General features: G+C 34.8%; 1 protein-coding gene across 2 annotated transcripts; it reads left to right on the top strand.

Annotated features, from left to right (window-relative positions):
- The first annotated feature begins 237 nt into the window (after window positions 1-237).
- Fam174a (family with sequence similarity 174 member A) lies at window positions 238-27,623 on the top strand. 2 transcript variants are annotated; one of them, XM_042691090.1, is made up of 3 exons: window positions 238-831; window positions 19,260-19,394; window positions 27,083-27,623. In XM_042691090.1, exons 1-3 carry the CDS (start codon window positions 398-400, stop codon window positions 27,084-27,086), a joined length of 573 nt encoding a protein of 190 aa, XP_042547024.1. In that variant the 5' UTR covers window positions 238-397; the 3' UTR covers window positions 27,087-27,623. The 2 variants fall into 2 exon arrangements, with proteins under 2 accessions (XP_042547024.1, XP_042547025.1); XM_042691091.1 differs by lacking the exon at window positions 27,083-27,623 and having other exon boundaries at window positions 19,260-19,398.

Here is a 27,623-nt window from a genome sequence, read left to right as displayed (position 1 = left end):
GTGGTTATACACACATAAATACATCAGATATATATGTGTATATAACTACTAGGTACAACCATATACAGAAAAGCCCGTCCAGTCTTCCATCAGAACGCATGTGCAGTCGGCTGGCTGACGTCTGACGTCTCGGGGGTCTGACGTCACCGCGTGCGCCCCACCTCCACATATTAGCAACCGAAGGCGTCCGTAGCAGCAGTGGCTGCTGAGATGTACGAACTTCCGGTTCCCCCAGCCGCTGCCATCCCTGTGGCAGCTGCAGTCACTGCCGCCTGCCGCGTAGGGCCCGGCACCCGCCGCCGCCTGCTCTTCTCTCCCGGGCGCACCCATGCCACCTCTGGGAGCCAGGGCGTGCGGCCCGGAGGCTCCGGCGTACTGAGAGGGCAGTCCGCGGACGATGAGGGCCCCGCTCGGTGGCCGCGGTCTCGGCTGTGTCGGGGCCTCGGTCCTCCTGCTCCTGCTGCCGGCGCTGAGCGGGCCCTGGGCGGTGCTGTGGCCGGCGGCCGAAGCCGCGCCGGGCCCCAGGCCCCCGGACCCTGCTCCTCGGACCCTGCCGCCCCTGTCTCCAGGCCCCACCGCGGCTCCTGCCCCGGGCCGTGCTCAGGCTGAAGCCACCACCGAGCCGCGAGGCTCGGGGGGCGGCAATGGCAGCAGCCCCGGGGCGGGGCCTGCGGCGGACGGGCTCGGAGGCCAGGCCGGGGAAGGTTCGGTGGGTAGCGGCTTGGCCGTGAGCCCCAACCCTGGCGACAAACCCATGACCCAGCGGGCCCTGACCGTGTTGATGGTGGTGAGCGGCGCGGTGCTGGTGTACTTCGTGGTCAGGACGGTCAGGTGAGGCCTAGCCTCTTTGTGCACCCCAGGGTCTGACTTGGGGCGACCTGTGACCTCCTTAGCATGGTGGTTTTCTGTGACCAGCTTCATTCCCCAGCATCAGAGGCCCCTCACCCAAGGGACTTGGTGAGGGTAGCTGTCTTAATGGTGTGTGTTACTTGGGGGGAATTTAAACTAACAAGTTGCTGCTTTCATTTAAAGTGTCATCATTCTGGAAATAATCTCATATTTCTTTGAAGTTTGATAGCACTTACCTTGCCACACCTCTCTTTGGTATATGATTTTCTTTTCTTTTCTTTTTTGTGTGTGCAACTGACTTGTCAAGTTTTTGCCTATTTGGAATACAGTTTCTTTAAGGACAGCCTATTTTTTTCTTATTTTTAAATTATCTTTAAGTAGTTGTACAGAGGAGTTGCCATTTAGCAAAGCAGTTTATGAATGCAGTCAACTTTTTGTTGTTGTTGTTGCTCAGTAATGCTGATGCAGATGGGCCTTTTGTAGATCTTTTATTTTTATAAAATTTAAAAGAAATTTTCTTCCTTGCCATCAGTGTTTCTTGGTGTTGTTAGCCTGTAGCTTAATAATCAGGATGCCCCTAACTAGTTAAGGACCACTTCTCTGAGGAGTTGACATCTGGAGCCAAGACCTCATTAGAAGGAACCAGCTGAGTGTAAAGCTGGGCAGAAAATGTCTAGCTGTTTCCTCCTTCATAAAGTCCTGGAGGTTTCCAGGACTGTACTGGTTTATTCATCATAACTACATACTTTGCTGTAATCGCCTTCTCTACACTTAGCAGATACTTTATTTCATTATATTATTTTTTAAGGTTTTTACAATTATCTTTAAGTAGTTGTTCAAAGGAGTTGCCATTCAAGAAAGCAGTTTATGAATACAGTGGGTCTTGATCAATGGCACCTCTTTTAACATTCCCCATCCTTCCTTCATTATTTAAAGCAAAATTTTCCTTTTGAAATTTTTTTTGAATGGGAAACCAGTATCACCTGGCTAAAGTATGAATTTGATTAAAAGGCACAATGTACACCATTATTTTTTGTGAGTATGGTCTAGGGAACTTGAGGATTTGGTTTCTCTGAGACATGTTTCTCCAAATAATGCATTGACTTATAATTATACAGAGTGTGAAGCATTCCATGACATTTCATCTTTTACATTGCAACTAACACTAGGAAAATATATCTTCTCAAGTTTGAGTGCAGTAGCAAAAAAAAAAAAAGAATGACTGTTTTTTGAAAAGATGATTTAAAAAAATTGTTCCTTTTTCCAAGCTGGGTTTTCTTCCTTTTCTTCAACCAACAACAACAAAAAAATTTGCATCATTAAGGTTGAATGTAGCCTTTTTCCATTTTTGTTTTCTATGTATTACTTGAGGCCAAATATTAAGCAGATTTAGAAAACATCTAAGTGAGTGCCAGTTTTCATCATTTTTCTTATTTTTTATAAAGGCTTACTAATGTGTTATTATTTTAAATCAATCAGTACTTGAAATTTCTTAAATTTAGTTGATAAATTGATTAAATATTATATTAAATCAATGTATATAATTCATATACATGAAACTTTTTGGAGATCCCTGGATAATTTTTGAGAATGTAAAAGAACTGAAAGCATTTGAGAGTCACTGATATCAACAGTATTACTGAGCTTGATACTGTTGATCAGTAAAAGCCAGCTAATCCAAGCCCATTTTCTGTTTCATAGGAAATTAGAATATGTTCCAAAGATATTAAAAGGGAATTGTCACGAAATTGAGATGTTCTTTATTTTTGATGATACTGAGGTTTGAGCTCTGGGCCTTTTGCTTGATAGACTTATGCTTTACTTCTTGCATCACATCTCCAGCTCTATTTTTTGCTATTTGGTGATGAAGTCTAGGAAATTCTTTTGCTGGGCTGGCTTGTAACTATGTTCTTCAGATCTCAGCCTCTTGAGTAATTAGGGTAACTCATGGGCCACTGCGCCCTCCTGAGACTGACTTCTTGATATAAAGAAAGATTAATAGAAAGTAGAAACATTATTTTTCTCACTGAATAAGTAATGTTATTGGTATAATCTTATGAAGAACCAGGATAGTGTGATATTTCTTAAGCATAAATTTTGAGTGGGAATATAATTTTCTTGGTATGCTCATTTCTCTTTTAGGTTTGGTCTCATTTATAATCTTATATACAAATACTTAATGTCATGCAAAACTTGGGAGAATTCAACTTTTCAATAAGATTCTGTTGGATGACTCAGTATTGAAAACTGCCAAATTCTGAACTGTGACTACTAACTATTCTTTAGTCAACATCTAACATACTCATGCAGTCCAAGTTCTAAATTTAGTTAGCTACCTAATGTCCAAAGCTTTTTTGATACTAAGAATGTCTGGGCAACTTTCAGAATCTATACTTTTTGCTGTCAGATTGTGCTCATAGTTAATTTGGTGGATGCTAATTTTGGCCTCCACTACCAAAATATGTATAATGTGGCATGGTAGTAATTTGTAGCAAAGGGTGGGGGGGGGGGGGTGAGAATGGGCTAAGTCTATTATTTCCTCTACTGATAAGAGTGGAATTAAAAATATTTTACTTGTAAAATTGTATCAGACTCTATGAGACTTCCAAATTGGTTAATCTAATTTAGTTATAATGGACTCATGTTACTTTATGTAACTTCCACTTCAAGTCTAGAAATATTAAAAAGAATGATCAGATTCTTTCTGCAGAAATTGGAAAAATATATGCAAAGAATGTAGCAGGGACAGAGTAGGTTTCCTAAATCGACCTTAAAATCTCTATGTGAAGAGGTTTGTCTTACTCATAACTGTTTGAGCAGTGCTGGATATCATGTATAATTTTATTGAATACGTAGCTGCAGAGTGAGTGAGCATTCCTTGTTAATTCCTTATATTGCTGAAAGTAGGTGGTGGCAATTAGAAATGTAAAGATAATTACTACTTGCTTATAGAATAAAGAACTGTGAAGATCTCAATTAATACTTAGACTTCTTTCGACATCTTTCTTCTCTGGGATATTCATCCCAAAGTAAAATGTATAGAACAGGAAAACAAAACAAAGCAAAACAAAACAGTGCTTTACAAGTCTGTTACTAATTTCTGGTATAAGTTAGTGAATCATTGTCCTTGCCTTAAGAGCAGAAAATAATTTGTTTTAGTACACCACACATTTCTATGTTTTGCTTTCTTACTTAGCATGATGTGTTGGAAGGAAGCTAATTCTTAGATTCCAGCCTTTCCACATTTTTGGTTTTTTTTGCTTCTGTAATCTTTAGCAAGTCATCTAACTCTAACCCCCACTATGAAATGGGATAAAAGGCTATTTGATATGGTAGAGATGGGTATGAAATTTAGCACTGATAGCCTGCATTCAGGCAGTAGGTATTTATTCAGTTGCCCAATACTGAGAACTGGCAATATAGTGTGAGTAAAGCAAAATTTCAGCCTGGAGGCACTTAGAGACTGGAGGAGCAGATAAAACATGTAAGAACATCAGAATGAAGGCTCTCCAGTTCAGACTCCTTGCCCTTCTCCTTACTCTCCTTCCCCTTTTCCTTGCCTATAGTGATCACCTCTTCTTTGGTATCAGTTTGTTTTTAACTTTTACAGCTGAGTGACAATATATGCTATTTATGTGTCTGGCTTATTTCTTTAATCATCATGTGCTCAAAATGCATTAAATAGCAGGAGTAACTTCTAGTGTATTGCAGCATCCAGGATGGCTTTTTGGCTGTAATATATGATGTGATTTATGAGGTAAATACATCATAAATTTATTAAATATGATATTAATACTAAACCTCCAAACAGTCTAAGGACTATGTGGCAGGAAAACTCATGGGAAATGGCAAGGCTGTTGGGGGCCAGTTATGATCAAATTGCTTTGTATGCATATAAGAAAATAGGATAATGTAACCCATTAAAACTGTTTAGAAGGAGGGACAGGATATAGAATAATAAAGAGATGAGTAATAAACATATACACAAACTTCTTAGGAGACATGCATATACACAAATGTGAAACAGCCCTAGTATTTATTCAACAATGTATATGTGCTGAACTAAAGTAACTTAGTGTGCTGCCTCCGCCCTTTGCATCCCCTCTCCCACCTCAAATACTTTCCTCACTTGCTGTGTAGTCAGAGTGTGATACTGTACAGAATCCTCTGTTAATCTGATCACACATACTTCCTTTTAACTCTTTCTGAAGCCAAAACCCAATGAATTTTGTAGGTTGGGTTGGTAACTATCACTCTTCCACCTGATAACTTAAGAATATATTTGGAAATTTATTTTTCTCACAGAGGGTATATGATTTTAGCACTACCCATAAAATCAGTGATATCGACATAAATTGTTCAGTTTGGTCAAAAATAGAAATACTTTGCATTTTTACCTACTACCATTAATTTAGTATTTTGTAATCTAATTTAGCATATTGATTGCTTATTATTTTTGGCAGTATTGACATTTCAGCTCAGAACTTTAGGACACTCTGCTACATCAGCCATGTCCTGAACCTCTTTTTTCTTAGACTATTTTTGAGATATGGCCTTACATTTATGCCCAGGCTGGCCTGGAGCGCAATCTTCCCATTTATGCTTTCCACATAACATATGGTATAAGAATGTGTGCCACCACACTCAGACTTTCATTGAGATGGAAGCTTTTGAACTTTTTTGCTCAGCAAGGCCTTGAAATGCAATCCTCCTTATCTCCATCTCCCAAGTAGCTAGGGTTACATGGAGGATGCACTTAGCCCAGCTTAGTAACTAAAAATACATTGAACCTTTCACCTGACAATAATAGACCATATGGTAAAGATTAGCAGTACATAAGATAGTACAGTTTTGAAACTTTTCTTCTACTTGTTTATATGTCGTTAGAAAGTGCTGTTTTCTTACCAAGCACAAATCATAGTGTGCTGCCATTTATTCTGCCAGGCTATATATATCGAGTATATTATGTAGAGAGAGTCCAGAACTAGATAATATTCTAATAAGAACAAATTCTTAAGGAATTAGCATTCTTTGTAGAGATGGAATCTACCTTCCCCAAGTATCCACTGAAAATATTACAGTGTTAAGATATGTATATGGTCTACAGCAAGAATCTCAAGATAATGACTATTGATTATATCAGTGGTGTGGTAGACCATCTGGTCAGGGATCAATTTGAAGTTACATTTTCTAGAACAGACAAAGAGAAACTTAATAACAGGTGCTATTTGACTTGCCGTTTTTTATAGAACAGTGTTTACACTGTAAACAGTAGGTTTGATTAGGTTGAGGAAATACATCCTTCATTAAACAGGATTATCCTCCCTCTTTCTTACATATCCTCCCTCTTTCTTATATACTATGTATTACTCTTGTCTCAGCTACTTATTTGGATAAGTATATGAAAAATTCTAACTTAAGGAAATATATTAGGAGAATTTTGAGAGTTCAGAAAGTCAGACAAAAGCTGAACAACAGGGCTGGGGAAACCAGCAGGAACCAAGGAAGCTTAGGAGACAAGAAGCTAGTACATTGAGTGTTTATAGAAGTATTCCAGAATGTGTTTATGTAATAGTTATTTTCAGATTTTTTTTATTCCCAATCTCAGAAATAAAATTCTAGAAAAGAAATGAATTTTGCTTACCTATTAGTAAGAATAAATATTATTTCATGAGATAAGAAATACAGTACCAATTAAGGAATATAGGGTACTAGCAGGAAAGGAGATGCTGTCACCCTGCACAGCAAGTTTTCACCTCCTTGCCCTGTCTTTTCTCTAGTCATTAAGGCTACCAGGTATATGTTATTTATCTCTCTCATGATAATGTACAGATTTTAATCTAACAACGAAAATTCCAGTCTTTGGGGTTGGACCAAAGAGTTTCTTGCAGTTTGATTAGTTAAGATTATTGTTAGCCGGGCGCCGGTGGCTCACACCTGTAATCATAGCTACTCAGGAGGCTGAGATCTGAGGATTGCGGTTCAAAGCCAGCCTGGGCAGGAAAGACTGTGAGACTCCTATCTTCAATAAACCACTAGAAAACCAGAAGTGGCTCTGTAGCTCAAGTGGTAGAGCGCTTGCCTTGAGCTGAAGAGCTGAGACCCAGAGTTCAAGCCCATGACCAACAGAGGCAAGTTGAAGAACAGAGGAACCTTGAAATCTTCTTAAAGCTCAGCCCTAGTAGTTTATAGTCACTGATCGAATCTACATTACAAAGTACCCTTAACTCCAGTAAGAATCTACTAAGAATAGTTCTTTGACATTTGTAGCTGATGATCATTTTACTTCATTTGTTGTACAGGGATTGAAGTCAGGGCCTTAAGTTCTTGCTCCACTTTCTAGCTCCGTGGCTAGTGCTCTACTACCTGAACCATGGCATTTTGCTAGTTAGAGATGGACTATTCAAAGCTTTTTTGCCTGGACCAGTTTTGTACCGTAATTCTCCAGGTCTCAGCTGCCTGAGAAGCTCGGATTGATTATAGGGATGAGCCACCAGCTCTAGTTTCTTTTTTGGGGGGAAGAGTTGGGATCAGCAATGGGGCTTGAATTCAGGGCATGGGTGCTGTTCTGAGTACTTTTGCTCAAGGCTAGTGCTCTATTACTTTGAGCCATAGTTTAGTTTTCTGATGGCTAATTGGCATGGATTTTCCTGCCCATGCTGGCTTTGAGCTGGGATTCTCAAGTCTGTCTCCTGAGTAGCTAAGATTACGGGAGTAAGCCACTAGTGCCCAGCCAAAGCTTTATTCTTACTCTATTTACCTCTGTTGACTTATTTTCCATTATTATATTGTGATCCCATTTTAGTGGACCCTAATAGGAAATTAGCATCTTCACATGAAACTTCTTAGTCATTTCTAAGGTTTAGCTCATATTTTCTAGAACAGAGAAATAATATAATCTACATAAAGTACTTTAGCCCAGTTTTTTGATACATATTGCCTGTGTCTTTCCAGATGTAGTAATAAGATTTTCGATATTAAAGCAATATTTTGTGTGTATTTGTGAAAGATACAAGAGATTCTAATTTGTTGGCAGTATGAAGGCCCAGACAGTGTTTCCCAACTATTTCCATATGATGATGGATATAGAAGGTGTTATCCATATGAGCTTCATCAATGAGACTATATTTCATTATATGATCTGCCTTACACACAACTTAGTGACCTTAAGGGCTAAGGGGAACTTTGAATAAGTCAAGTACCACTTGCACGTGTAACATGTTCTTTGGGTAGCTTTTGTAGAATAGTGTTAAATTTGACCTACAAAAAAAGTCAAACTAGTTATGTGAGCCACCTTTATACAGATCAGTTCATCATATACTTGAGAGCCTCACATTTCTCAAACTGTGCTGAATACTGTAACTCCAAAGTTAACAAAGAATCATGCATGTCCTCAAGGAGCTTGCCATCCTGTGAAAGAGTATTGAACTTAGAGGAATCTGGCAGCAAGAAATGATGCTAGTTGGAGGAAACTGCTCTGAAAATTCATTCCTATGTCAAGACCATTTGAAAAGCCACTTAATATCATCTCAGAAACTATTTGTCTAAAATATGAGTCCTTGCCTTTCATCAACATAAGATCTCCAAGCTTGGCTTTGACTAAATTTGCTTTCAATTGACCTTTATTTCTTAGATATATATTTGCCACTGACAGCGATCTTAATTGTACAATGCGTGAGAAGTTTGGGATTTATTGTAATATCCAATCATGTTTAAATGCTAGTAATAGTTGAGGTGCCAGTGTAATAAGAAATTTTGAAGGTATAGGAAAGGAATCTGAAGAGGCATAAAGAAATAATCTATAAAAAAACTTAGTAAGAATAGCATATGTAGGATGAGAAAGAGGTTCTGCATTGAATTTCCCCATTTGTGCACTTATTTTTTCATGGCTGCACGTTCTCTGGTCTCCTGAGCAGGGATTGCTGGTATGAGTCACTATACCTGGCCTCAAAGCATTATTTTTACCCCTGGGCAAACTCTTACTGCACGATTTTCACAATAGCCTCGTTTTGGAAATAACCCAAATGCCCTGCAACTCATATGACAGATGGAGCAAGAAAATGTGGTATATCTATACAATCAAATTTTATTCACCTATCAGGAAGAATAATATGTCATTTGCAATTTGTGTGTGTGTGTTTATAATCCCTAAGGCTAAACTATCTACTATCCAGTGTGGTAGCCACATGTGGCTATTTCAAACCTTAAATTTAAATAAAACTAGTAACTGATCCTTTAGATGCACTAGGCACATTTTTAGGGCTCACTAATCAGTAGTGGTTGCATTATGGAACAGAACAATGAAGAATAATTGCATCATTGCAGAAAGTTCTCTTGGGTGGTACAGTTCCAGAATTACTCTTGGAATAATGTTTATCCTTATGAAATTCCAGCTATAGGTTTTCATTACCTACTAGAACACCTTATCTTTTGTGTAGTAACTTAAATTTCACTGCAAGTCTTACACAGTTCTCAGAACTTGGTAAGAGTCCAGGAAATACACAGAAGCTTGTGATACTGAGCCTAGAAATGACAGTGACTTGACTAGAACTAAACACAATCCTAATATAGGGAAATCTGGAAAGTAAGTGTGTGTGTGTGTGTGTGTGTGTGTGTGTAGTATGAGTAGAGGGAGGGAGGTGAGATTTGGTGAGCACTAGTAATGTCTGTTGTACAAAGTTATATAAAAGATCGTACTGTCTGGAAAAATATTCAAGCTTTTTTAGAATCTAGTTTAAAATTTACTTTTGTCATCCCATCAATATTATGTTGTAAGTTCTTAGTGTGATTGACTGATTAACTATAATCAATCTGTTGAGATGAATTTGTATTATATAGAAGAGTAGAACAAATTCCGATTGTGACTGAAAAAATACACAAGTAATATTTTTGTAATTACCTTGATTTACATTATTTTTGATTTACATTATTTTTCATGGTTTTCTATAAATTATATAGTTATACATTAATTCTATTTCAAAACTGTCCTAACTAAAAAAATGGCATAGTGAAACTCACTAAAAGTTGTTGAATAATAAGGAGTGTGGTGAGGTGAGATTAATCAAGCAGTCAAAATGATTAAAGTACCACGTGCACATGGAAGATGCTGCAATGAAACCTTTTTACAGAGCCTGGGCACCTATGGCTCACTCCTATAATCCTGGCCACTCAAGAAGCTGAGAACTGCAGGATCAAGCCTATTCTATCTCCAGTTGACCAGTGAAACACCAGGCTAAAGAGGTGGCTCAATTGAGAGAGTGCCAGCAGTTGGTGAGCAAGAAAGCCAAGTGAGAGTGTAAGGCCCTGAGTTTTTAGGGGGAAAAAAACAAAAGAAACAAAAACAAAAAACATGGCTATTATGACTACTAAAAGGAGGGAGTAAGAAAGAGGGTGAAAGAAGATGAAGAAGATCAAAATACTTTATATGTGTGTGTGAAAAGTGGAATAATGATGCTTGTTGAGATTGCTTTGGAAAGGGGGAAGGGAATGAGAGAGGGTAATGGAAGAGGTGAATCTGATCAGAGTACATATACACATATATGGACATGTCAAAATGAACACCACCACCAGCCCCCCCCCCCAATACAATTAATTCATGTTAATAAAAATAAAGCAATGATGCCATAGAAAATCAGCAAAATGTTTTTAATTGATTTATCTTCTAACATTCTTCCTCCCTGAATATATTTTTACTCCATAGTTTATAGTTTTCTGAAATTTTTAATTTCCATATTACATGGCATAATCTTTATTGCTCATTCAGGCTGCTTTACTCTTCATGTATGCATATATATGCATGCATTTTCTCCTGTATTGACTTCCTAAAACATATATTCTGACTATATTGTTATAAGCTAGAGCTCAGCATAGGTCTCAAACCTAAAGATTGACACTCCTGGTTTTAGAAAAAGTTTTAGAAAAGGTTTTTATCTAATTATTTGTGTATAAGAGTAAGCAGTTTGCATTATAGAAAACAAGATTTTTGCTTCTAACAATAGTTGATAGCAAATTTTTTTTGGAAGGATTAGAAACAATGGACATGATAGGTGCAATGTTAGTATGTCTTTTATATTACTCTAATGATACATATTTCTATCTTGTGGTGAGATTACAATATGTAAGGTAGCTAAAAGTTACATTGCACTGTTTGCCCATACTACCCTGGAATTCTAGGTGCTCTAAGGGACCCCGTTTTTGAAATTATTCTAGTTGGTGTACTACCAAATAGGATGTGATGGAAAGTAATTGATGATGTGTCAGTGAGACCATCAGATAAGCTGAAACAAGCAAATACACAAAGAGCTATGAAAAACTAGGGAGAATTTTCTGTGACCCAGTAATTTCTTTTTCAGTTGAAAGCTGCTCAGAAATCATGAGTTACCTATTCAGAGTAGTGATCTTTCTAGTAAAACTTACCTTAAAGATTCTTATAAAGAATATTAGAAGGAAATTTGTATGTATACCATGTGACTCAGAGCTAAGTTACTAAATGCTTTTATTACTTTGGGTTTTACCTCTAAGTAACAGAATATTGTATGTCATTAAACATTCCTTTAATATAATGACCAGTTTTATTCATACAACTAGGACTGATTCAGAGCCTTTGGATTATCAAGAATTTTGAATCCTTCATCTTTGTCTATAGAGCAAGCTACTTGAGCTCTAAACAAATGTTCCACACAATTGTGTTGTCTCCTGAAAAGAGATCTCTCTTCCTATTTCTATCTTGGTGTTTTCAGGAAGAAAGCACATCAAGGAGAGAGATCTTCCTAGAAAACCCACAAGAGACATATCTTAATACTTCATTTGTCTGAATTACTTAATTTCCTCATGCGTAGACAATGAATGGCAAAACAAAAATTGTATTATGATGTTTGGTTTATATCAATTATTATAATTATTATGTACTTCTTAGAGCTAGGCTTTATTGCTGTCTAAATGAAAAATATGAGTGTTTTAAACTGTAAGAAAAGGAATATCACTAAACAAAAAAGAATATTGTTAACAGTAATCAGATCTAAGACATGGACTAATCAGAGCAACATCGTTTTACTAGTTAATGCCAATGGATGCCAAGTCATTAGTTTTTCAAAAATGGATGATCAAGAATATATATTTAAATTACGAATTATATATTCTGATATATTGCGAGGTCATTATACTGAGGATTACAACACTTTTTGTCAAGTTATTTTGTGACCTTAGTTAAAGCCACTTTGATTTATTATTAAGGCACTGTAAAACTCAAGCTGTGCAGTCAATTATTTGTATATAATTCTTAGCTTTACCATTTTTAGTTCCATATTTACTTTTCTGCAAACCCTGTCTTTTGTATATAAAAGGAAAGTACTTTATAGGATAGATTATTGTGACAATTATAATAGGTAATGCCTTTATGTTGTTTAGCTCAGTCTCTGGAATGCACAATAAATATTAGCTCTTCTTACTGGACTTGTATCTCAAATTGGAATTTAATATAGTTTAGAAGATTTTACTTTATGTTTTCTAATGCCTACCCCATATATTATAAAATGTTATTATTTTTACTTTTATATTTTACTTTATATTTAAATTTTTAGTATTTATAAAACATTATAAGTATATAATCATGTATTTTTAGATATTTTAAATATATATTATAAATGTGCCATATGAACATCCTATCCTATAAAGTGTAATTTATTAAAATACATGAAAACAGAACAATAAAACTTATTAAAATTGTTTTAAGAAGACAGTAGGTGTGGGTAGTAATCAAAGGTTGAATTTAATAGATTGTAACATGTATGAAATGAAACAGTGAAACCTGTATACAACTGATGTATGATAAATGTATGTAAAATATATGTATTTACGCTTATATAAAACCTGATGTTAAGGCACTTAAAATTATTAAAATTGCAAATGAGTTACCACATCAATAAAGTTTTGGATGTAGTTTATTGAAGAACAATGTATGATTACTGAAATTAATAGTCTTAAGCAGTACATGATTATGTGCTCTGTGATGAAATACTTTACATTGTTCTTTTTTTTTTTTCCTGTACTCGGATTTGAACTCCATCCAGGCCTCATTCCTTCTAAGATAAGCACTCTGCAGTTTGAACCACTGAACCATTTCCCCAGTCCTTTCTGCTTTATTTGTTCAGATAAAGTCTTACATTTTTGCCCTGCTGGATGCTAGCTGTGTACATTTTATTGAACAACAGTAGAATATTTTATTGGGGAGACCTTGTATTTAATGATAACCTTGGTCAAGCTTGTGAAAGTGACAAAACTGGGAAACTGTCAGGCTAGTAGACAGGACCCAAGAAAAATTATGAAAGGGAAGCCACTGGAATTCAAAAGCATAATGATATAAGGACTTCCACATGAAATCACTCACATCTCAGCAGTTCCTGAGAATATTATCACTTCCTGCCAGAGTGGAATAATTTTTTTTACTGAGATTCAAGAAGATTACACACTTACTTTATCTAGTACAAGAAGGCAAAAACATCCCTAACATTGGAAGTGGTTCCATGTAGAATGCAGAAAATTTAAAAGAAAGAAGAGCTACCTTGGTGTTTCAAGGGATATATTTTAATTATTTACAGTAAAGGATAATTATGTTACAATATGGTAAATTCACATATCCCAAAGAGAAATACACAACTCTTCAGTACAAGATAAAGTCAGTATTAATAGTAATTTGAATGGAGTGTGACAGTCATCTAAGTTATACTTAGAACATCTTAAAGGTCCTAGAAGGAATATGTTTCTACCACACTTAAATATTCTATGCTAAGAGGATTGCTTACCTCCTGAGATCCATAATAAGCTCTAAAAACATGTGGCTCCCTTAGGTTTTGCTGTGCTGTGTTTTATATGAGGTTATATACACTTCTCATTCCAGTGGTGAAGATCTGCATATAAATATACGTATTTGTTTTTACAGATAAAGTATAAAATATATTATTAATCTCTATGTTTCTGTTAACTATTTATTAACTATTCTATAGCAGAACCTATGTGCATAGAGTACAGCTCTGAGTAGCCACTGTTCCTGCATATATGGAACTAATAGTCCAGTAGATGAGCAGTTGTGAATACTTTGAAAGAAAGACAAACGGCACAAATCCTACAGGATTTGTGAACTTGCTAGGTAAATCAGGGAAGATTTGTCTAAAGAAGTGATACTGTTGTTCTGAAAACTAGAAGGTAAACAAGCATTACACAGACATATTGTGAATAAGAGAATTGTGATGCCAATGTTGGAGAAAGGATGACCACCATATGGGACTGAGAGAAGGTTATGTGACTGCAGTAAAGAAAGTGAATTAGAAAGTGGAATAAATAATGAACAGCAAAGGGAATCTGGAGATAATTAGCATGAGACATCCTGTTCTAATCCTGTAGATCATATTACAGATTAATTACTTAATGCTGAGGAATAGACATCTGTTGTAACTGAGGAGATGAAGACGATGTTTCTAGGTTAGCAGAGCTGATGGAAGTAGGCAAGTCAAGCCAGGCTGTATGGCTCAGACATATATTCTGAATTATTCAGAAGGCTAGGAAGGTCAAGGTTCCAAGCCAACCCAAACAGAAAAGTCTACAACTATCTCCAGTTAACCAGCAAAATGCTGGAATGAAAACATGGCCAAATAGAAGAGCAACAATTGTAAGCAAACAAGCTGAACCAAAAGAGTGAGGCCTTGGATTCAAGTCAGAATATTGATACACACTCAAAAATAGACAATAAGAGTCTATTTTAATAATCAAGAAAAGAGATGATAGCAGTGGATCTAAGAGACTTTTAATGTCTCAAGAAATCAACAATGCTTGTGAATAGATCCATTAGTCAGACCTACGAGAAGAATTTGCTGAAAGCATGGATGGCTGACAATCTCCAGTTGTCACAGCTTTGGATCCATCAAAATTTTCATGCCAGGACTATAATCCATAGACTTTTTGCACTAATGACTGAGTACAGCCGAGCCTGATCATCCTGACCAAGAACTCCATGACATTGGCCTCATGTGGAAATGTACTGCTGGGCCGTACCCGTTCATACGGCAGGGTGTCAGACCTGCATTCCCCTCTGTAAGACCTTGCCTTTTCTAGTTATTTCTATCATAACCTACGTTTTTCCTAATATCTTTCATTCTGGATTAATCTGTTAGAGCTGCTGTAACAACATTCCACAAATGGATAGGGGCTGAGACAAAAGAAAAAAAAATTTTTTTTTTTTTGGTTTGCAGTCCAAACTCAAGGTACTTGGGTTCTTTAATTCTGAGAGATGAGGAAAAGACCTCTTTAAGGTTTTTCTCCTTGGTTTGTAGATTACTGTCTTCCTGTTAGTGTGATATTCTGGCAGTATTCATATGTGCCTTCTCTTTTTTTTCTTTTGTAAGACGACTTACCATGATAGAATATAGTCCACTTATCCTAATTGAATATTGACCCTAATTTAACTTAATTAGCTTTGTGAAGACCCTACCTCTAATATAATAATAATATCACATTTTACAGTTCTGGGAGTGAAGACCTCAACCTGAAAACTTTGAAAGACACAATCCAACCCATAGCTCACTCTAACCCTTACTAATACTCATATTTTAATATAGTCTGTTTCTTGAAGTGGTACCTGCTAGATTGGACTAAGAGTCAGGGTTGAAACGACAGATGTCAAATTAGCCAAAGCAATTTTTGCTATAATGTTTCTAGTTTGTCTGAAGTTCAAATGAAAATTATAGACAACTAACCTAGCTCATTAGCTGTTTGCTTATGATACTATGGCAAAAAAGAGTTTCAGGTTTATTTTATTTATATATATACATATATATATACATATATGTATATATAATGATTTAATCTCTTACTGCTTTGTTATTTCTAACTGTATATATTGAGTAGGTGTGTGTGTGTGTGTGTGTGTGTGTGTGTGTGTGTGTGTGTGTGTGTGTGTATAACTTACCTATTCCCAACTCTGGCTTGCATGTCCCATAGAATAAATTAGGAAATAATATTAACACACTTAATACATTCACTATACATGTTCTATTAAACTAAAAGGAAAAGAGAAATATAAATCAAATGCAGCATGTTACAGCAAATTAAATCTATTGGTATTCTCTCATAGAGTAGTAAAAATGAGTTTTATTTTGTTGTGCTTATTTTATGTGATATCAGAAATTTTACATAAAATTTTATCAAGCATACTTCAGTGATTTTATTTTGATACTATAACTTATACACGCCTTTGGAGCAGAAATAGTTCTTTCTAATCTGAATATAATGGAGCATTAAGGAATCTGCATTGTATTAGGACAGACCCTGAAATGACAACCTAGAAAAGGTACATCTGAGCATGCCTGGTGATGAGTGAGTGTAATTCAATGTAAATGACTGTTCAGCATCCTTTTTTGGCTCACTCAAACTTCCATACTTTGTATAAAAACTTTCTATATTCAGTGGGAATCAACAGGATGACTTCTGATAGGAAAGTGCACAATAAAAATTATGTGTACAAAATCAGCACATGAATAGCCAAGTTTGGGTGTCATGAACAAATATCATTTTGTAAAAATAAAATAAAATAAGTAAAGCAAAATAAAAACTTTGCTTTTAAAATGTCATGGATTTTAAAGCCCTATTTCTTTTGTTTAAAAATAATGCAATCTGGGTCTTGAAGGATAAAATTGGGTGTTTCACTTTAAATTATAGCTTATTTTAAGGTATATTTTATATTTACTCCACTGTCAGTTCATTATATTAACATAATGATTTTAAAGCTTCCTAATGATGTTTAGACTTCCTTGAAAGAAATTACCACATGTCCATATATATGTGTATATATATATATATAATATATATATATATGGTTTTATTTGTTGTTTTTATAGTCAAGTAGTTGTCATGACGATGTAGCCATCTGAGGAAAGACATTTTTAGAGAAATATAAGCTTCAAATTCTGTTTAATAATACGAAGGCTTTTAAAATTTGCTTTAAGTTAGTATATATAATATTAAATTCACTAATTTGATTTGACCTATTTAGAGTTTAACAATATTCTTTGTATCTGCAATAGTCTTATTTCAAAGAGATTTCTGTTTGGAAGATAGTGTTTACATCTATAATTAAATAAAACTAGGATGTAAAATATTTAGAGAATATGCATACTAATAACATTTGCTAGAACAAAGAATAAAATAGCAAACCAGGGAAGTTAAATGATTATTCACAATAAGGGAAAATAGTCTCATTAGGCCAGTTAATTTGACTATTTATTGGAAGGTTAGGAATTCACTGAAGGTTTGATGATGACCTTGGGAGTAAAGAATATTAGTTGTTATTAACCTTAAAATTCTTAAGTTCTATGTTCTCTGTTTTTGAGATTTCCCAACTTACTGTTTTACTGCAATTTCATGGTATTAGCATATGGATGATTTGATATATATGACCTGAAAGAATCTAGTTTATTTCCAGAAATGCTTTTACATAACTAAATTTTTCTAAAATTTAGACTAAAAATGCCAGAATTTTTGGGATGCCATTTAGCTTGGAAAATTAAGCACAGGACTTGAAAAGAGAAGTATAATTCTCAATAACCATAACCTATGCTTCCATAAGGTTTTCTTGTCTTGTACATTCACTTTTTTTTTTAATCCAGGAAAACAAAAGGAACATGACTCCTTATTCAAGTAATTAAGGAGAATATTATTTATCAAGTCATGTTGTGCTAAAAGGCCAAAACTAACTTCTTTATGTTTTTTTATTACTTTTTTCTAGTGGCAGAACTTTTGCCCTTTTCTGTTCTCAGATTTTCTCTTAACTAACAAGTCTAAGTTGAGCTTGGTAAATAGAGTAAATCCTATGTACTGATGTTTTTGTTAAGTCAAGAGTGAAGGGTATGTTAAGTGTATTTTAAAGTACTGCAAGCAAAGCACACACACACACACACACACACGTGCGTGCACACGCGCGCACACACACACACACACGCACCAATCCTTAAGACATATACTGTGATAGAGACCATATAAAGACCACAAAACCTAAATTTTGTCATACTTTATACAGAAAACAATTTAGATCTCTCATCTCCGTGTTCTGTGTGTTGGAGAAAGTATATACGTAAAGGCATTCATACATGTATATTTATACTTGTTCAACAATCTACTCATTTATAAAAATAGCACCTTAGACTTCATGCTACTTTGCTTTTGCAGTTAAACCATTATTGACTGAATGATTCCATTTGTAACTATCATTAAATCACTGGTTTTTATACCATCATTTTTTTGTTGTTGTTTTGGTTTTTTTTTGGCCAGTCCTGGGGCTTGAACTTAGGGCCTGGCCACAGTCCCTGAGCTTCTTTTGCTCAAGTCTAGCACTCTACCACTTGAGCCATAATGCCACTTCTGGCCTTTTCTATTTATTTGGCACTGAGGAATCAAACCCACGGTTTCATACATGATAGGGAAGCACTCTGCCACTAAGCCAGTAGCTATATAAATAGCAGTGATTACTAGAAACTATCTTGGTTTTTACCCAGTGTTAGTCATATTTTGCAAGTTTTGATTACTACTCAGAAGCTAGTATAGAGTCTGATGCTTAATAATGCTCTAATAATTTGTTGCCTGTATGCATGTACATAAAGCACACTTCATGTTCCAGTGGTTCACACTCCTGTACAGCTGATCTGTACAGCTGACTCTGAAGTCTGAATACTTATCAACTTTACTGCATCAAGCAAAGTGAAACAGAATTTAAGTAACTGAGTTTTATTTGTGATCACTTCCTGAAATACCTAATGTTTTGTTTTTAATCTCCTATAGATACTTTTTTCTTGTTGCGTAGGGGTTGACTTGGGCATTGATTGCAATTCTATACTTTGAGGTGGGAATTACAAGCTTAGTGATGCTTAGCTCCTGTCCCTGAGAACTTTGATTTAATTATGGCCTGAGCATGGGCATACCCAAATTATTCTGATGTATACTCAAGGTTGTTATGAGTTTGATGCACATGCACATACACATATGTATACACACACAAAACATAAATTATATCATACACACATGTACACAGAGCTCCAAAGTGGAGTACTTTTATATACCATCAGAAGGCATGGAGGATATGGGACAAAGACTGGCTTCATTGAAGATGTTTTTCCCGATCTGAGGTTTAGAGAATTATTTTCTAACATAATCTTTTGACAGAAGGAAAACAGTATGTCAGAAATAGAAATATTATCCTGCAAGCAGTGTAGGTTTTGTCTTATGAAATGTAAGTAAACCTTGATAATAAATTGATTGCCTGGAATGTAACTATTTGTCAGAAGCGATAATTGTAATAAATACATACGATCTGAAAATATTGTCTGCATTACATTTAAATAATTTTATTCATTTTTAATTATTTATAGGATGAGAAGAAGAAACCGAAAGACAAGGAGATATGGAGTTTTGGATACTAACATAGAAAACATGGAGTTGACACCTTTAGAACAAGATGATGAGGATGATGACAACACATTGTTTGATGCCAATCATCCTAGAAGGTAAATACTTAGTTAGTGACTTCCACATATCTGGAAGGATATCCCAGAAACATGAAGTAAAGTATCATCTAAGATTTTATCTAACAACTTTTATTTGGTTCTTTTTAACAAACCTATCTAGTAGCTCCCATTCACATTGCTTTGTTGAAATAAACATAAGAAATAATAGATTGCGCTGGGCGCCAGGGGCTCACGCCTGTAATCTTAGCTACTCAGGAGGCTGAGATCTAAGGATTGCAGTTCAAAGCCTGCTGAGGCAGGAAAGTCCGTGAAACACTTATCTCCAATAAACCACCAGAAAACCAGTAGTGGTGCTGTAGCTCAAGTAGTAGAGTGCTAGCCTTGAGCTGAAGAGCTCAGGGACATAGCTCAGGCCTAGAGTTTAAGACCCATGACCCACAAAAAAAAAAAAGAAAAAAGAAAAAAAAAGAAATAATAGTTTGCATCTAGCCTAAAAAATCATTTTTAATTTCATTTTATTGTCAATGTGAAGAATCTTGATTATACATTTCTCTGGGGATGAAGCTGATAAGCTTGATTTTAATTTCTTTTTTTCTATGTGAATCATTTGATTTATAAATGATACTTGTTAGCAGAATATAGTCACTGGTCTGATGTTATAACTATATTGTCTATTGTCAGACACTAAAGGTTGAGACCTTTCCAAAAATGTTTTGATAAAAATTTTTATGAGGCTATAGAATTTGTTTCAGTGTACATGCAATGAAGAAAAAGGACAACTAAGATTACACCCTGTAAGAAAAGGCACATTAGGTAGAATGGAATTTCTTGGGTGGAAAAAAAAAATTAGAATACAGAATTAGATATAAATGCAGTTACTACAGAAATCTTGGGAGTAAAAAGCAACAAAAGTGGTGCTATTATATTACACATACACACATACTTATATATCATACTTATGTATCATCATTTCTCTTATATATAAGACTATAACTATAAAGGGAGCATTTATTAATGCTGGCAATGCATTTATCTAATAAAATACAATAATCATATAATTGTATTAATAGTAGAGGTTGGGCAAACAAAAAATAACCTCAGCCCCTCTATCTCTGTATTGATGTCTCTGTTTTTCTTCTTCCTTTCTTCTAACTTTCTCTTGTCCTTCCAATTTTCTTTTCCTTCCTTCCTTCCTTCCTTTCTTCCCCCCTCCCTCCTTTCCTTCCTCCCTCCCTCCCCCCCTTTTTTTTTGTTATGGTCCATCATGGGGGCTGAACTCTGGGCCTGGGTGCTGTCCCTCAGCAATTCAGCTCAAGGCTAGCACCCTACTACTTCAGCCACAGCACCACTTCTGGCTTTTTCTGCTTATGTGGTGCTGAGGAATCAAACCCAGGGCCTCATGCATACAAGGCAAGCATGCTACTACTGAGCCAACCTCCCAGCCCAACCTTCCTTTCTTTCATTCTTTCTCTCTCTTTCCCTTTTTCCCTTTCCCTTTCCTTTTACTTTTCCTTTTTCTCTTTCCCTTTCTCTTTCCTTTCTCTTGGTGATACTGGGGTTTCAGGGACTTTCACTTTCTATTTAAGCACTTTATTTTGAAGGGTACATCCAAATCTTTTTTCACTGGTTAGTTTTAGGATAGAATCTTGCTTCCCTCCTAAGCATATGTACATGTATGATTATCTGCCTATTTTAGGCTTACTGTAGTTGCTAGGATGACAAATATGTGTCATTGCACCCAACTTCCCGCAGTTGAGATAGTTTCTCACAGACTTTTCTTTCTGGAATATCCAGGGCCTCCAATTTCAGCCTTCCACGTAGCTTACGATGATAGGAACACATCATGGCACCTAACTCTAGGTTAAAGAAGGCACAGCTTCCCAGGTGGCAAAGACTATAGGCATGAGCAGCCTGCATCCAGCAAAGATTCAGTGTCATAATGAAAACACCATGATCAAAATTCATAAAAAGTTTACAACATGGGATTTTGTCCCATTGATATGTATAAATTACCTATAAAATATTATAGACCACTCATTAAGACTAATACTGATTTATCAGCTTTTAGATAGAAAACAGATACATTTGTTGATTTACATGAGTCATTATATATAATATAGATACAAATATATATGATATAAATGAATATGTATCATATAAATTTATATATTTATATACATATTGATATATAAATACAAATATATATCATTCATTATGCATTAGAATCAAAGAAAAAATACAAAATGAATTTCGAATTGGAGGCACAATGACAGAATCTTGGGCTTACTCTAAGAAAGTGCTTATTAAATATAACAGCAATGGAGTATCACTGTTTTATGTTATTATTGTAGTTTTTGCAAAGTTATTGTAATTATAAGTAAATATGCTTGAGATATATGAAGTATCTCCTATATATATACCTACACAGAAAGGGAATACAAAAAATGAAACAGTTAACAATTTAAGAAGATACCAAATTTCAACTCCAGGTCATCTATTTCAGGCAGTTCTTTAAAGGTTGTAATAGAAATTAACAACTATCCAGTTTTGAATAGTTGTAGCAGGTGACAATTCAAATATAAAAGAGCAAGAAACTTTCAGGCATAATAATTTGCCAAGGAACTTGATAATCTGGTGAAAAATGAATAGATTCTTAGTAACATGAATCTCACTAACCTTGAATCAAGAAGAAATTAAAGCTTCACTAAATATAGCAATAACAAAGAAGACTGAATTAGTAATTAAACTCTGTAACAGAGCTAGAGGTATCATTCACCTGGTAGTAGATGAAGCTCTAAGTTTGATCCCCACAAATGAGTAACAAAACAACAACAAAGAAGAGCCCAGGACTAGCTTGCTTCTCAGGTGAATTTTGTCCAACATTCAAATAAGATTTAATACCAATCCTTATCAAACATGTTGAAAAAGCAAATGAGGGAACATTTTAACATTTATTTTGAGTCTAGTATTACCATGATGCCACAATCTAACAAAGATACACAATGAAAGAAAACTACAAGTTAATACCTTGTGAGCATAAATGTAAAAGTTCTTAATAAAATCCTACTAAGAATGAAATTCAGCAGGATATTAAAATGTTGATACTATATAGCAGAGTGAGATTTTTTTCTGTCATGCAAGGATATTTCATAATATAAAGAAACCCATGGGAAGCACCACACTATAAAAGCAATCTCAATCTCAATTATCTCAATAAACAGAAAAGAAAACTTTTGACAGAGTTGAACATCTATTCATGATAAAAATTTTAAAAAAAACTCAATGAAACTGGTTTAATAAAAAAGAATTTAACATAAATTTATAAGGGCATGACTGTAAAAAGCCCACTAATGTCGCAACTAGGAAAATAACTAAGGAACCTGTTGCCAGGCAAGGATGCTCCTTCTGTTCAACTTCACATTGTAACTTTTAGCCAATGGAAACATTATACGTGAAAAAGTAAAATTATTTCTGTTTGCAGTGATATGGTAATACATGTAGTAAACTCTAAAGTTTAACTGTTAGTTGAACATTTTTATGTACTTATGCAAGGTTTTGTGCAGCTTAGCCTTATAAAGACAAACAAGTCCTGAAGTTTGTATGAGGCTGAAGGACTTTATGTTGAATGAAATAATCGAGATGTAGAAACACAAATACAGCACTATTTCAGTAGTATATGAAATCTAATCAAGCTCATGTATGTGGATGGTATAGTGGAGTCTATCTGAAACTATCAAGTAAGCAGGCTTGCTTTCAAGAGTCAATGTAGTAGAGAGGAAGCAAATAAGAAATAGAGTGAGAAAAATTGATTGAGAAAACATTAAAAAACAAATGTAATAAATAGAAAAGAAATACTGCTTCTGAATAATGTGACATTGCAATTATCTTAGTGAAAGAACAAGTCAGAGAACAATCTTGCATTGAAGAAAGTAGAAGAGTTGGAAATGTGGCTTTCTTTGTGCTGTTGTAATATTGTTGTAAATTCCTGCTTTCATTTGTCAAGATTGTTATGAATACCTACAGTGGAAGGAGTAGTTTTTACCATCACTTTTACACCAGAGATGCTGGTGGTTGTGTGTCTGTGTTGCTATACTGATTATATTAGACATACATTTTATCAACCAGAGCAAATTAAAGCCAAACATGAAAGGATTTTAGAAAACAAAATTTATTGCAATTTGGAATTTATCATTATTCCAAAAAGAAGATTGCTTTGCTGAATCTGATTTACCTGGTCAGTTGTTTTTTCCGTCTTCATCCTCCTCCCCACCTTCTCCCCCTTCTCCCCTTATCCCTTCTCCTCCTCCCTCCAACCTTCTCCTCCCCTTCCCCCCCCTCCTCCTCCTCCTCCCCCCCTTCTTCTTCTTAAATGTCATTGTAAAGGTGATGTACAGAGAGGTTACAGTTGCATAAGTCAGATAATGGGTAGATTTCCTTTTGAACAGTGTCAACCCCCTCCCATATTCTCTCCCAGTTTTTCCCCTCCTGACATGCCTCCCCACCAAGTTGTATAGTTCATTTTCAACATAGTGTCTAGTGGGTTTCACTACTGAATTGGTTCAGCAGTGAATTGGTTCCCCTTCCCCTCCCTAAGTGAGATAAACTTATATACAAGACAAAGGGTACAGAAATATAAAACAGAGACAGAAAGGAGTTAACCAAAGATAACAAAGAAGAAGAGAATGAAGAAAAGAGGAGGAGGAGGAGGAGTGCAAACAGTGCAATAAATTTTTTCTTGCTTCCATTTCTTGGCATTCATTTTGACAAACATTATTTTCTATGACCATATGCACATAGCTGTTGAGCCTTTGTGATTCTCTCCTAAGAAAATCCTCCTTTGTCCTCTCTGTGAATGTTTAGACTGCTGTTTAATTAACCATATCCCGGTGTAATTGTCTTTTACTATCCATTGGGTTTATTTGTAGATTTATAGGCACATTCTAATTGTTACAAATGAAGAAAGCTATGCAAACTTTGTTTCTTTGGGTCTGTCATACTTTGATTAGTATAATTTTTTCAAATCTTTCCATTTCCACTGGGGCAATGCCATTCTTATTGATGGAAGCATAGAATTCCATTGTCTTTACCCAGAACATTCTTTTAGAATTGTTTCTTATTTTTATCTTTTTCATTTTATCTGCTAGAATTAGATCATGACAGCATTGCAAACCAAACCTGAGAAAGAAGATGGTAAGACCAGAGTTATCATTTGGAGTGACTATATACTGATGATGCTTAAAATATAGAGGTTAATACAAGCAGAAAATTTTTAAGCATATGAAGTAAACTTCTTGATTAGTATAATTTCTCTTGAAAGTGCCATGTGTATCTTAATTTTATTTATATTTAGTTACTGACACATTTTGTACAAAGAAATCACAAAACTAAAATAAAGCTTAGGTTTCTTGAACTGCTTTATGGGGTTTTCAGTTCCTATTGCCTCATGATGACTCAGAGGCAGCAGAAGCTGGCTAAATTTGCTGTTGTTGTTTGTGGTGGTTGTAGGGCTTAAACTCTGGGCTTGAGCACTGTCCCTCAGCTCTTCAACTGAAGGCAAGCATGCTACCACTTGAGCCACAGTGCCTCTTCCAGTTTTCTGGTGGTTTATTGGAGATAAGAGTCTCATAGACTTTTCCTGCCTGGGCTGGCTTTGAACCGTGATTCCCAGATCTCAGCCTCCTGAGTAGCTAGGATTACAGGCATGAGCCACCGGCGCCTGGCTGTTTTATTTTTCTCAAAGAAAAATGCTGGAGAAAACGGTAACCAGTCTTAAAAAAAGTTTAAAACAGCTTCATGACAAATACAACAAATGTAAAAAATATCTGTGCTATTATGGTTTGACTTCCACTACACAGTAGAATTATTATTTACAATGATGTATACTAGAGGACATTTTTTTAAATTACAGTAACAGCTTCTAAAAGGTAGTCTGTCTATCATTTGAAGGCTACTCTAGTAATTCCTCTTAAGTATGTACTTTTTGAAGCTCTAATTTTACTTTTTGGCTATTTTAACTCTGGGTTATTGAACGTAATATCACATTATATGTGTTCATTATATTTTGTGCTCAGGGTTACTTGGTCATAAAACATTTTCTGGCCATTAGCATCAATACATCTGAATTAACAACAGATGTAATGTTATTGTTTAAGAATAAATCCAAATTATGATTTTCGTCAAACATTATCTAGTTGAAAGTTGTTCTGATTTCTAAAACACTGAATTATTTCATATTATCAGAATGAACATTAAAGCTATTCAGAGTAATTAAAAGTAGGAATTTTTTAAAATGCTAATGTTCATTATAAAAATGATTTTTTTCTAGAATGTCTAATGGTATGTTATTTGCAGGATAAATTGATATTTTGCTGTTAGGGACTATGTCATGCTTGTCATTATTTAAACAGGTAACAAAAGAAAAGATTCATATACAGGTTTTTTTCCATGTTTTATTCTTCTGTGGACATTAAGCCATCGGACAGAATTTCCTTTGCTTCATTAATAACTAAACATCACAGTATGCAGATTTTATAATAACTGGCTTACCAAATATTCAAGGGTCTGAGATTAATCCTCACAGCTATAAGCAGGAAAAAAAGTCTCATGCCTTTACACATCTGGAGTGATGGGGCAGCTCTTATTAGTTCAGATGCCTTTGGATGACAAAGTCTGAAGCTTTTCAATATCTGAAATCATACCCTATGTTTGCCCTGTCCTGGCTGCTTGGCTACTGTCAATTGAGCCATCATATTTGTGTTTTAACTAACAAAGGGTAAGAAGTAACAAATTATAAACACATCCCCAAACTGTTTCCACTAAAAGAACTTTTAATCCTTACCCAACAAAAAATTAATTAAAAATAAAAAGATAAACAAATATGAGTTAAGAATAGCAACTTAGACAATCACACTGAGGAAGTGGTATTTGAGTTGCATTAATTCATTAGCAAAATGATTGTTAATGTTACTTTTTTACATGATCTTCAATATATTTTTGAAAATGTTAAAATACAATATCTTACACTAATTACTTAGAGATCTGTAACTGACTAAATATAAGTGATTAAACAGCAACATGAAAACAAGCTTTTCCAAGAGCTGTGAATAATGATAATGAAAGATTATTAATTTACTAAAATACAAAAAAATTTCGGCTATTCTTTGCTTTGGCTAATTGTAATTGTGATCTCTTTTATTAAAAGCCTATATTTGAATTAAGAAATAGTAAAGCAAGTTGCATAATTAGAATTAAGGTCTGTAAAATTGTGTGATTGAAAATATAATTTTATATTACCATAAACTATGCAACAAGAGAAAAATGAGCAAACATATCCCTTTGCATTTATTGAGACCTTTCTGTTGTTATTGATAATTTTTGTTACCATACTTCACATACCCCACATTTTTTTTGTCATTTTAGGCTTATTCATTTAGTTAATTCTTAGAAATGAAGCCATAGAAATGGAATCATTTGGAGAACTATATTTATTAAAGTTGTAGAAACAACTACTGCATTTAAGTCAATTAAAGTTGTTTATTAATATTACATACAAGTATGACATTATGGTTATAATGTGGTTTTCAATTATCTATAGCAGTTAATTTCCCCCTGAAAATTAGAATTAAATTTTTTTTTTAAATTCTGAAAAAATTAAGCATGAGTCTTTTGATTAGGTAAGTGTATTTATATTTGTTTCAAAAGTTATTTACATATTTTTTTCCTTACAGATAAGATGTGCCTTTTGATGAAAAGATTTCAGCTTTCTACTATGAAGAGCAGAGTTTCTACATTTAAGGAATAAGAAGCCACTATGTCAAAGGGGGAGGGAGTATTTAATTTGTATACATTATGACAACTTTTAATTTGTAACTGCTGCAGTAAATATTCTATTACTTTGTTTTATATTTGTGTATAGAAGTGCTCTGTAATGAGCTCAATATATTCTTGAAGTAAAGTGTACTGTAATAGTTTATTTGTTTGACAGTTATATTAAAATGGTGACTTTTTGTTTTCTGCTTACCATATTATTGTAAACTTTTTTCTTTAAGTACTAATCAATTAGTATTAGTTATTTTTGCTGTGTTGTAATTTTACAACTGTAAACCACAACAAATGGTGTGTAAAAATAATTAAAATTTTCCTTTGTTGAACTATATTTCCCAGTTATGTGGGGAAAAGAAGCCAAATTTATAATGCTCTTTGGGGGTTTTTAAAATATTAATAAATGTCTGCTATTGTATGCAAAGTAATAAATGATTTTAAATTATT

Source organism: Dipodomys spectabilis, unplaced genomic scaffold (genome assembly GCF_019054845.1).
Source record: "Dipodomys spectabilis isolate Male_0828 unplaced genomic scaffold, ASM1905484v1 ptg000140l, whole genome shotgun sequence".
NCBI classification, from domain to species: domain Eukaryota; kingdom Metazoa; phylum Chordata; class Mammalia; order Rodentia; family Heteromyidae; genus Dipodomys; species Dipodomys spectabilis.
Note: the sequence above shows the minus strand (reverse complement) of the source record. Positions and strands in the feature narration are given on the sequence as shown.